This window comes from Porites lutea, chromosome 5 (genome assembly GCF_958299795.1).
Source record: "Porites lutea chromosome 5, jaPorLute2.1, whole genome shotgun sequence".
In the NCBI taxonomy this organism is placed as follows: domain Eukaryota; kingdom Metazoa; phylum Cnidaria; class Anthozoa; order Scleractinia; family Poritidae; genus Porites; species Porites lutea.
This window is the reverse complement of record NC_133205.1, coordinates 31,584,042-31,596,541: the sequence shown is the minus strand read 5'-3', so window position 1 is coordinate 31,596,541 and position 12,500 is coordinate 31,584,042. Positions and strand designations below refer to the sequence as shown.

At 38.4% G+C, this 12,500-nt stretch overlaps 3 protein-coding genes across 3 annotated transcripts in view; all 3 read left to right on the top strand.

Moving 5' to 3' along the window:
* The window catches only part of LOC140938858 (uncharacterized), a 142,444-nt gene that overhangs the window by 39,071 nt on the left and 90,873 nt on the right, over positions 1–12,500 (top strand). The window lies entirely within an intron of this gene.
* Positions 3,370–8,867, top strand: LOC140939173 (calcium homeostasis modulator protein 5-like). The gene is made up of 3 exons (XM_073388734.1): positions 3,370–3,552; positions 6,646–6,958; positions 8,457–8,867. The coding sequence occupies exons 1-3, from the start codon at positions 3,431–3,433 to the stop codon at positions 8,865–8,867; spliced, it is 846 nt and encodes a 281-aa protein (XP_073244835.1). The 5' UTR covers positions 3,370–3,430.
* The window catches only part of LOC140936672 (uncharacterized), an 8,300-nt gene continuing 5,941 nt past the window's right edge, over positions 10,142–12,500 (top strand). The window contains exon 1 of the mRNA XM_073386163.1: positions 10,142–10,901. Coding sequence (XP_073242264.1) covers positions 10,142–10,901 — 760 coding nt within the window. The remainder of the gene's footprint in view (positions 10,902–12,500) is intronic.

The window sequence follows — 12,500 nt, the reverse complement described above, 5'->3', positions numbered from 1 at the left end:
ATTTTTAGTACATATAATCCAAGTAGCTGTAACAACGTATTTAAATATATTTTTAAAGAAATATATGTATCGTGTCATTTTTTGTCGTCCAAACGTAGACACGCTGAAGTGCACATTGACCTGGAGACACCCCACCCCGCCACCTTTTTTACTCCCATGTCTTGTCAAACTCACCCTAAAGAGCGTTTTCACATGACGTCACGGCAGCCATGTTGGTGTTCCAAAACAATAAAACGGCAGCCATATTGGTGAACCAAGACAACCCTGTGGGAATTGAACTCTTTTCTTATGTAAACAATTTCTTTCGTTCCAATAAATTAGCATAGATGCCGGCCACGTAAGTAAAATTAGCTAGTGCATTTGTTCAAATTGTGCTTAGTTCTCCAATGTTCTCTTATTGACAGGTCACTGCTAAAGTTGACATTGCGTAAAAGGTAGAACAGAAGTAACAGCTGAATGTAGCAAACGTTCAAAAGTTTTCTTTTGCCCCCTCGCTGTTTTTTCGTTGCTGTTATACCCGCTATAACTTTTTCTAATTTTATATGTAAAGAATGGGCTTCTGGTGTGAAGCCTTACCTTCTGATAAAGTAAAAAACCCGCGAGAAATAACCCGTTTGTCTAGACGCCTTCCATACAAGAACCTGGCTTACTTTCTAACTGAATATCAAAATGCACCTCACAACATCCCCGAATTATCGGGTTAGGCAATAATAAACATCACTTGACAAACCAATAGACTGATGACGACTTCAAAATTTTTGGCACTAATCATTCATGCCCCCTCTGAATAAAAGAAATAAATAAGCATAGCATCAACCTCGTTCCCAGGGTTCTCTCCTACCCACCCTACGGAGCAAGAGCGGGTAGGAGGGTAGCCTCCCCCGCAGGCGTTTTTAGGGGAGATCGTGGGAAGAAATACGATCTCCCCTAAAAACGCCTGCGGGGGAGGCTAGTAGGAGGGAACCCTGGGAACGAGATTGAAAAAGCATTTCCAAAATCCAATTGACCGGGAGTTGTAATCAAAGAAGCACTATATCTGGATGTGCTACCTCCAAAATCCTTATTTATATATTTATTTCATTTTGATATTTGTGTCTCTATCACCAAGTGATATCTACAAAAATGTATTTTTTATTTTAATCCAGCTGATAACTGGTAACTACTGAAACAATTATCCCCTCCAGTGTCGGTGCATAGCGTCAAATACATAACTTTTGAAAAACCGGGGCCTGGACGCTAAATAAATCGATGAATAAATAACGATTTAGAGGTACAGCGAAAAGCGCTGGGGATGGGGAGAGATGGGGAGTGGACCCTTGAGGGAGAGCCTCTTACCTCTTTTTTTGCTTGTCTGTACTGTAAGAGTGTGGGACAGGCTACGCTCGCTAGAGATGGGCACATAGTATCGAAGTAACGGAGCAATGTCGTGGTGATTTCCATCTGTTTGGCTCAAAATTAAGATGAAATTAATACTACGGAATCTTCAATGGGCTTTGGTCAAATTAGAAACCAAAACAAAACTTGCTCAGTGTCAGTTCATATCAGTAGAGAATCTCATTTATGAAGGGAATCACATTCAAGGATGGATGAAAGGCCAAAAGGTCCATAGATTCATCTAGAAATACGACATGTACGATGGCACGGGTTGGCCGTATTTTAAAAGAGATACATGTGCGAGGAAACTACATTTAAAAAAAATTGATATAAGCAATGATTGATCAATCAATTGATTGATTGATTGATTGATTGATTGATCTCATTTTGATTGATCGGACTGATTGACAGTAGGTTCCGTTGTTTCTTGTTTGTGTCGTTTCACCAAAACAGCGGTTTTTAAATTAAATTTTTGGGCTTTTACAACGGTTTGGTAGAAATTCGGCAAAACGTGGCAACGCAAAGTGGATAAAAAAATTGTCAGCGGTTTTGTACCGATCATGGATAATATCTATTATCCATGATCTGATATTATCCATGTACGGATGGGCCCTTATTCTGTACAAATAAGACCTCGACGATTTCATTTATGCCCTATGCAAATGACGCCACGATGACATAAATTCTGCTCTGCATGTGTTTAAATCGCTTAAAACGAAAATTCGAAAGGCATTCTTACAATGTGTTTCTTCATAAGAACTTTTACTTGTGAATGCTTTGCTTTGACATTGAAAGATGCTGTTTTCAAACAGTGCCTACAACAAAACTGACACTTGACCGCGACTGCTCAGTGTTTTCTTATCATTTTTAGAGATATCGTTGTTTATCTGGGATTTATACGTTTGAAGGAAAAGTGGAATGAATTCTGCCTGATGTAGTTAAATACGTCATCGTGAAAATAGCCAGAATCTGGGTACATCAGCTTCAAAAATTAATTATTCTAAAAGAAAAGCCAAGTAACGCGGTGGTGAAAAAATAAATTCAGAGCCTAGGTTTTCTCTTGGTAGGCAAATAATTTTGCAATTATAATGGTGGTGTTCCGTGTTATCTTGCTGCAGTATCTCATGTGACTTCCTCAGCCAGTCGGATTAAAACTATAAACTACTTGTTTATTGGGTTCGATCGAGCTCTGATTGGTCTATTTTCGGGCATTTTTTCTTCGTTTGTTGAAGTTTGCTGAACTAACAACGCTGATTACAGATCATGCCTTGGCTAGACATTATTTTTAGACATTTGAGTGTGCCATTATAATTCTCAGTTCGGCCTTTTCATCCACATTCCCCTCATCCTAATTCCCATTTCAAAAGGCCAATCCCAGTTCCCTTTTTGCCTCTTCAAGACTCTCTCTCTCTCAGAACACTCTAGACTTTCAAAAAAGTCCTTCGTCCAATTTGCCTAAAAAACTCGCTCCGCTCTCTCCGGCTTAAGCTCGTAAAGTCGACTTGTGGCAAGTCCAGTAAAAACAGTCCTGCAGTCTTTGTTTGGCAGTGCTTGGTTTGTTTGTTAACTCGAGGCATTTGCTGTAGAAAAAAAAGGAAACTGCTGGAGAAAATGAGAATAGCGTTAGAAAAATACAGTTTAATACAGTGATCGGTCAAGAATTACAGCGGTGTGCAAAGGATCGTTCACTTTTAAATGAAAAGAAAATGCAGTCGTTCTGGAAACCAGGGTTTAGTGCAGGGATATTACTATGAAAGATTAATAGGTGACTTTTCATTTCAATATTGTTTCGGAGGACAGACGTTTTAGGGATATATACATATCCTGCTGCGGTATATACCACAGCCAGTGGGAAACGAGAAAGGTAGCTATATGAATACCACAAAACCGAGCCTAAAGGTACAGATAAGATAATTCGCTACTCCTGGATAATTATTAATAGCTTTTTTACAGGTTTAGAAAATTAAACTGAATTCGTAAGAACTTAACTTTATTGATATTTGCTAGACTTAACAGCGACAAAATACCATCAAGCCAAGATAGCTAGCTGTTCTAAATGGAAACTGTTTTAAGGACATTTGAAAGACGCTTCAAGCATTCAAAAGGAACGATTCAGAATTCAGTCATCTTATTGATGATTTATGGATTTGAGGAATTCATAAGCACGCAATTGTTCAGGTGAGATGAGTTTCTTTATAAACACAAAGTCTTGCAGCCACTCCTAGATCATTCTTCAATCAAATAGAAAAGCTACTTTTCTAGCTTAAAACGGCAGGGAGGAACTTTTAATTCCGGTGTATGAGATCGCGACCCTGTGACTGTTACTGGTGTAAAATCTGTAGTTTTGTGCCACTTTATTTTAAATCAGTGCATCTTTTGCCCAAAGAGGCGTTTTACAAGAATGTACTGAAGTAAAAAGACACAATAGTCTTTCAAAAAAATAAATCTTACAAATGATAGCTTGCTTTACCCGGTACTTTCATTGTTGTTTAAGGTTGCATGAAAAATTTTCCGAGGGAGTTGAAGATCATCCAACTTTTCATTTTTTTTTCTTTTACTTTTTTGAATACCATACAAATTTTGAAAACTCTTTTTTACCTTTATGGCTATTTGACTGATTATCTTTATGTTGCTGCACCAAATCATGACTCTAAAAGCTATTTTCCAGTATGTGCACCGGTTTTACTTTGGGTTCGCGTACAAACATTCTAAAATAGCTACGAGTCTGTGTTAGTTCAAGTCAAATTATCGCTAAAAAAAGAAACTGAGCCTGATCTAGAAAAAACGAATAAAAATTTCCCCATAAAGGACATAATTTTGATAAGCAAACTTTTCTTTCCCGTCGTTTTCAGCTTCTTTAAAATAAAAACAGAAAGAAAGCCAGATTTTTTTAATACAAAGAGGAATCACGAAATCATCTGCAGCTGGCCTTTCAAGACATTATTATTTATTTATAACTTTCGCTGTTAAAATCAATTGAAAAACAACTAAAAAAAATTCTTCTCGAAGAACAACAGAATAATTGGTTTAAGTTTATCATACAAAGAGCGAGAGAAACTCAAAAGCCAAGTGAAGTAAGTCACGTTACCTGATTTTACCAAGTCGGCACCATACTCTGACTAATTCCCCAGTCTCGGAACTGGGCTGCATGTCATTGAAAAATGGCTGGGATTTTTGTCTCTTATTAACCATGGTCAGCAGGGCTATTAGGAATTGATCTCTAATTTACCATTTATGTTACTGAAACTGAAAGGAATTCACCTCGTCTGTCTAAATCCGGGAGAAGTAGAAAAATAAGTAGAAAAATGTAATCACAAGTCATGCCGATTTTCGTTTTGTACACGTAAAGGGTGTCGTTACGTAGCCTCCTTGTGATACAAAAAAAATACAGAAAAGAAAAAATGAGGGATACATATATTGCTTATAGAAAATAAAATAACATCGTTACGAATATGGCCAATAGGGCACTTCCAAGTAAGTGCCGTTTGAGTTATTATAACTAAACAATAACTGATAAATGGAAACCATGAATTTATTGGTAGAACAGCCATGAAGTGTTTTTTGGTCTAATAATGTCCCCCTTTGGGGAAGGGGAAAAACAGGAGTAGCTGCGGAAAAAACTTCTCGCCCCGGAGCAAGGGCAAGAACAACAATTAATTTAGCCCTCTTGTTAGGAGGTTTGCTTAGCTTCTCAACATTTTTGTACGCTCAGAAGTTTTGCACACACCAATTCAAACGTTAGCGTAATACAGTTTTATAGCCCCTGTTTTTCCTGTGCTTGTTGGGTTTGGAAACATCTTGCCTCTCGTTATTGATGCATGACGTTTATCACCAAGCTGTTCCAATTAATCTAAGAAGCATGTTCAGGCCAACGACTGATGTATATAACTATAGAACCAGGTCTGCATCAAACCAACATTATTATGTTGAGTGCTCTCGAACGGAAAAAATGAAAAAATCATTTCTGAGAATTGGTGCTCTGATATGGAACGGTCTATCTAAATCTCTTAAGTCGTTGAGAAATCTCAATTTAAATCCAAAATAGAACAAATTCTCCCGGAGTTTCTTCACAGAACGTGCGGACTTGACGCACACGTGATTGAACCAAGGTGGACTCCTCTATTTACTTAAATGGAACAGTGACCAACACGAACGCTTCGGCTACTTTGGTCACTGTGCAGATATCAACAAACCTGTATATTATATTTACTTTTCATCATTTGTTGAATAGTGCGGAATAAACTTGAACTCCCCAATACTTCGTGATATTAAGCAAATGGAAATGTGATAATATCTTACATATTTCATTTTTTTTTTCCTTGTCTACCTCCAATATCAATTAACATTAAGCTTTAAAATAATATCTGTAACTCTACAGATCAGCTTCTATATTGTTAAGATGTCAAATTTTTATTATTTTTAATACGATTACTTTTCCCTGCCTCGAATAGCGTTTCTTTGCTAACTGGTAAATGTATTTAGGTTCAAAATATATGTGAATAAATTAAACTTTTGTTTTTTTTTTTCATCTGATTATTAATGAGGGCATGGGGCCTATTGAGGGAAAATCAAAAGTGAAACTTTGCTCGGGAATCTTTTTTCATTTCCTTTTCCGTCGTTTTTTGTGGATTGAAACCAAGTCGTGTGTAAAACGTTCCTAAGTATTATCTTTAGCTTTACATGTAAAAAAAAAAACTTTATGCGTTAACTCCCCTTTTACCTGTCAAAACATTATCTTCTCTTGTTTCAGGTTATTTTAAACGTGTGAAAATTTAACCAAAACTCAAAACTTCAAGGATGCTTAAATTTTAGGCAAAACCTGTGGTTAGGAGTACAGGCGCCCGCGGAAATCCCTAAAAGAGATTTTTCATGTACCCCTCGGGTTCATTACCTACCAAATTACCATGAGAGTTGTGGAAAAAAATACAACCCTTGGTGCCGGAATTACTTATAGCCGACTGGAGGTGTTTGATGTTGTTGTTTTGCGAGTTGAGGTAGTCGTGGTTCTCTCCCTTACTCGGAGAGGAAAGACGGGAGAGGAAAGAGGACGGCAAACCGTGGCATGACAAGCGTGACAACAACTTTGATTGAAAAAAACATTCCTCCAAACTTAACCCTCCTTTAAATAGACCTTTTTTGTAATAGACCAGAAAACATTAATTTAAGAGCACGACAAAACACGCAAGTAAACAGCTCTGTCACGTTTGTCACAAACAAGCGTTTTGCCGTTCTGTTGCGTAAACTCACTATTTTTTCCCTCCTATCTTCCAGATGTCCTTGTACAAACAACTTTTTGTACAGCGTGGTTATGATGGCTGGCCCCTCCCTTTTTCTATTGGGCCTCGGTTTCATGATGAGTGGAGGTTTCTGGAAGACCTTACAGGAAGGAAGCAAGCTCAAACATTTTAATGAAAGACTCAACTACCGGATGAAGTCACTCAGTCGACTCTTCCAGCCATTTCTAGCCCCCACGGCATACATAACGATGGTCTTGTTAAAAGCAGACATTTTTGTGTGTTCCCAAATTGGTGGTGTGCGCAATGTTGCTTGCCAGGGTGCTGTGTCAGACACAAAGTTATCACAAGTAAGAACTTTTGAAATCCTTGCCAGCTGATCTTTTAAAGTTACACTTTCTCATTTATCCTTTTCATCCAAACATGCAGCCTGAGAAAATTCTGAGAGCTAAGTAGCTACACCTAACTCTTGGCTATGTAAACCAATAACTGCAACGTATTTTTAATCTTCGCTTCCACATAAATGCTCAATTGTCCTTGTTAAAAATAAGCCAGTGGTTGAAAAACTCTTTCGTCACATTATTTCTTTGAGAATGCGAGGTATGGGTTAAGGCTTCCTGTGGCACTCGCTGGCATCCGAGCAAAAAAGCTGTTTTATCACCATCATCATCATCATCGTCATCATCATCATCATCATCATCATTATTATTTTTTATTATTTATTACGGAGGGAAAAAAACAAGTATTATCAGGAGCCATTCACCCTGGTAATGTATCCCTAACTCGGCCCTAATCTCGTTCCCAGATCGGCTTTGTCAACAAGAGATCTGGGTACGAGATTAAGTCGGCCCTGATGAGACTGTTTATCGTGCTCATATGGGTGAAATGAGTGTCATCATACTGTAACACTCAGTACCAATATTAGCACTGAAGCACACGTACCAGCGCCGCGGTATGACCATTACCTTACACATGCGCTTAACCATATCACCCGGGCAGTGGCAGCCATGGACAGCTGTTTCGCCCTTATTGGGGCTCATCAGCATGACACAACCGTCGGACCTCTGTACGGAAAGTCGTAGAGTTGGAACTAGCCTGCGTAGCAAGCGTTTCCGTTTGGTTTCGGAGCAAAAAGACACCGTGGAAGGGGAGTTTCGGTTTTGATCGCGCGAGAAATTTACTTGCGCCATTTTTCGCGCGGTCTTTGACTCTTGTTGCTCGTTCTTTGCTCCTAAACCGCACAGAAACGCTTGCTACGCCGGCTAAGTTGGAACGTGTGCGTCAGTGCTTAAATTGGTATTGTAACACTCAGGCCTAGGTCAAACGTCTAACCTTTTTACGAGACAAACCAAACTCTAATTAGGGTCAATCTAAATTAAGTTATTAAGATAGGACGCGTCGAACTAACCAACTGAATCAGACCAAAAAGCAATTTTAACTGGCCAGCTGGTGTTGAGTAATAAATTTTCTCTCGAACGAGGCTAAATATACATTATCTTACAAATTTTTAATTTATTAGTTTAGTTTGTCGCATGTGAAGATCGTCATTTGTCCCGGAGACGATCCTCAGACATGTTAGACGATTCAAACTCATTGAGACAAACTTAACTTAACCAGAAGTCGAACTCTTCATGAACATAACTCACTACGTTTGGTTCGTCTCATCAAAAAATCGACGTTTGGCCAGGCCTCAGTAGGGAAGTGTCCTACGAATTAATCCAGTTGTATCTATGACAACCAGATTCACTGTACTGGCTTAATTTACCCCCAAATCAGTGAGTTTCATCATCGTTGATTACTTACAAAGGAATTTCACTCTACTAATGGTTACTTTCTCCCTTCATTCAGGGGAAGTCAAACGAGCTGCACATTCTCAAGATACACACGCAGTCCCAGATTCTCGGGTTAGGTATCTTGGTCGCATCAACGCTGTTTTCGCTGGGCCTCGTTTGCATTCAGCGATGCTGCTTTGAAGACGACACGCTTCCGAACCCAGGTGAATTCGAAAAGCTTGAAAAAGAGGTACTAGGGAATTTATTTCGCGAGAAATTGTTGCTGGCCATTCAAGAAGACGCAAAGAAAAAGGTGAACGACGTGTTCCAGATCAAATCTAAAAGGGATGTTAAAGATGTTTTTAACAGAGCCAGAGAAGCACTGAGAACTATTAGTTACACTACCGACAGGAATGGACGATATAATAGACTGAATATTGACGATGAAGAAACTGAATTGCAGCTTATGGATTCCACCCATCTGTAACTCTGTCGATCATTTTGAGCAGTGGTAATTTGAACTGATCAAAAGTTTTAAATTGCATAGAAAAACTAATGTTTGAAGAAACAGTTGTAGATGAGAGAAGATAGCAAAAAAGTTGCAAATTCCCAAATTTTCAAATCTCTGTTTCTGGATTGTATTTTTGTATTTGTATTTTTTATTGTATTTTACTGGATTGACTGATGCATAATATCCATGGTTAACTTCAAAGATAACCTTCCGAGTTCATTTCTGGGAGCAACGTTTTGGCATTGTTTGTTTACTCCTAATGACTTTTTACAAATAATTCAATAATATTCTAATAATAATATGTTCAATAATATCTTTTTCCCAGTTTGTGAAATCGTCTTTGTCATAGATACTTCATACCCATGAACCATAGAGGAGAATGGGTAGAAAAAATGAATTAAAAAGTTTATTTGTGATATCGGAAGGTATTTTTGAGAAGTCTAGATAACGACGAGTAGCAAAGAAGGATCGCCTTACCTTATCTTTTAAATTTGATTTATAAACTTTGAAATTTCCATTTGATGAAAAATTGATTCCAAGATAAGTGTAATTGTTGACAATTTCTATGTTGTGTCTATTGATATGGAGACAATGTTTATTAGGAGTCGACATCCTATATTTCTTCTCGACAATCATAATTGTAGTATTTTTTGGATTCACCGATAAAAGCCGGCAATGTTCACAATACTCTGAAAGGATGGAGAGAGAATATTCCTAGTCCTTCAGCCGACTGAGTGGTCAAAACTAAATCGACAGCGTAGATGGGATCCATTTGGTAGAACTGTGGGATCTGTTTCTCCTTGGTCAAGTAGAAAGGGGATTTCATTAAGTAGTATAAATTAAATAGCATTGGGAGAAACGTATACAGCCTTGCCTGACACCTTTGCAATAATCAAAGCATTCAGTGTTCTTTGATCAGAGACTTTTATTTAGCATTTCGTTTTAGAATAAAGATATTTAATCAAGTCATAAAATTTGCCCCCGATATTGAGCTAAAAGCAAATGGTAATTAAACTTTATTTTAGCTTAAATAATAAATTAAATAAATAAATAAAAACTTTATTCATGTTCCTTACCATTTTATGAAAATTTAGGATCAAAAGATGCAAAATTCTGCATTTTAATCGAATCGAATCACTTTTCCCGATCACTACCAACTTGGATCAAGTCGAACTGGTGTGGCTCGTATAGTAAATAGCGAAATCAGATTAGCCAAGCAAGCCTATTTTCAAAATAGTTTTAAAAAGTATATGGGCGATTCTAAAAAGACCTGGCAGACTATCAATGATCTTACTTCGCGAAAATCTGGGAAAAAATCGGTGGCATCTCTGAAAGTAAATGGAGTATCAATAACAAATCCAACTGTGCTGTCGACCCAATTTAATAATCACTTTGCTACTATCGGTCCAGAACTTGCCCGCAATATTGATTCCTCAAATAGTGATGGTTATCAAAAGTACCTCACTGGCACAGATAAACGGTTTCAGCTCCATCCGACCAGTACAAATAAAGTTCTCTCACTTTTGAATCGTCTAAATAAGTCAAAGGCAGCTGGCCTCGACAAGATATCTGCTAGGCTCATTCGGGAATTTGCAGATCTCATTTGCATTCCTATCCGTGATATTTTTAACCAGTCAGTAAGTCAAGGCATATTTCCGGATGACTGGAAATGTGCAAAGGTCACCCCACTTTTAAAACAAGGCGATCGGGACGACTTAAATAATTATCGTCCAATTTCGGTGATCTCAGTTATGGCCAAGGTCTTTGAAAGAATCGTCTATGATCAATTATATGCCTATCTAGAAGAGCATAATATAATCTGTAAATATCAATCAGGCTTTCGTGCTATTCACTCAACTGTCACGGCTCTCCTCGGGGCCACGGACACTTGGGCGTATAATATTGACCGCGGTAAAATCAACGCCGTTGTTTTCTTAGATCTCAAAAAGGCCTTCGACACAGTTGACAATGAGATCCTTTTATCAAAATTAAGCAATTACGGCATATATGGTAACGCGTACCAATGGTTTAAATCATGTTTAGAGAATCGTACTCAAATGTGCTCCATCAACGGATCGCTCTCTCAAAGCTGTTTATTAAGTTGTGGTGTTCCCCAGGGGACGATTTTAGGTCACTACTATTTCTGTTATACATCAACGATCTTCCAAACTGTCTTTCAAATTGTGAGCCGAGGATGTACGCTGATGACACACATCTTACATACGCAGGTGATAATGCAGACACAATTCAGTTGCATCTAAATCAAGATTTAGAAAATGTTCACTGTTCCATGACGTATACCGCGCACAAACTATTACAAAAACAGCTTCAGCTGTAGTGGCGCCATTCTCTGGAACAGTCTTCCTTGTAACTTAAGGGAAGCAGAGTCCCTTGGGCAATTTAAACGATTACTCAAAGAACTGTGGGGCACGGCATTCGTGGAAAGCAGCTTTTTTATTTAAAGTATTAGGCATTTTTAAAGCTGACGAATTTTGTACCGTGGATAAATAAAGATTATCTATCTATCCATCCGTCCGTCCGTCCGTCGCGCCATTTGACCATGACATTTTCGGCACCGGACAAACGAACATTTTAACTCTATGTTATTTACTAAGAAAAACTTATAAATCAGCCCACAGTAGCGCCACTCTCGAGTCACTGAAATCAACACGCTCGACCAATTACTGGAAAAGTTATTGACATGAGCCGCACACACGTTCCATTGAAGGCTTTGATAGGGTTAGTGCAAAGTTTGAATTCAGATGTGAAAGCTTTTAAACCAGTAAATTCAATGTAATTCATTTTGTCAACAAGTTGATGATTGGATGCTGTTAAAATTATCCGAAGAAATGTTTTTGAAGAAAAAAAAAAGAATCCCGGGTTAAGAACTAATCTGCCTTTGAGAAACTGCGCCCTGTAACTCGCGCCAGTAAAACAAAATGTTCCATTTACACGTCCGACGCTTGCCAATGTCTCCTCCGATTAAAAGCACTTGACACCGAACTATACGATATTTTTTGAAAACGTTCTTAAAATGATACACAGTTTAAATAGAGGTTTCGCTGTACGCAACCGTTACGTTCAAAATATGCCATAATCATATTTATCTACATCGCAACCACCCTTCCGCCTCAACAAACATATCGAACGCACTCCGATTACTCCTAGTAAGGGAGGTTTTTTGGAGATCGCATTTTCGTTCGTCGTCGACACACATTTGCCTCGCTTTGAGGCGCTTGCTTAAGTTTTGCCTCACTTTGACGCGCTAACTCATGTGGTGATTCTTGTGTCCTCGGCGTTCATCTTTCAAAGGTTTGCTAAGGTCTGATATTCTTCGTAAAGCGTTCATCTTTTAAAAAGTTGCTGAATCTTCGTAAAGCGTAAATCGATCTGTGATTGCTGAATCGTCGAAAGCGTTCATCTTTCAGGAGTTTGCTGTTAAATTTTACTTTGGGTCCTTTGGATTAAGCCTTCATATTCTTCAGGATGGTTCCGCGTCACTGTCTTTGGAAAATGTCTGCGACTACTGGTGCATGCATCAAACCGGGTTTAGTTCGGCGGTCGTTATGCCACAAAGTAAATTTACCGAGTTGTGTAGCTCGGCGGCCG

Excerpts from the sequence above, each read along its gene's own strand:
- LOC140939173 (XM_073388734.1), top strand. The coding sequence starts at position 3,431 with ATGGAAACTGTTTTAAGGACATTTGAAAGACGCTTCAAGCATTCAAAA. Across the intron at positions 3,553-6,645 it reads ATAAGCACGCAATTGTTCAG|ATGTCCTTGTACAAACAACT; the intron begins GTGAGATGAGTT and ends CCTATCTTCCAG. Across the intron at positions 6,959-8,456 it reads CAGACACAAAGTTATCACAA|GGGAAGTCAAACGAGCTGCA; the intron begins GTAAGAACTTTT and ends CCCTTCATTCAG.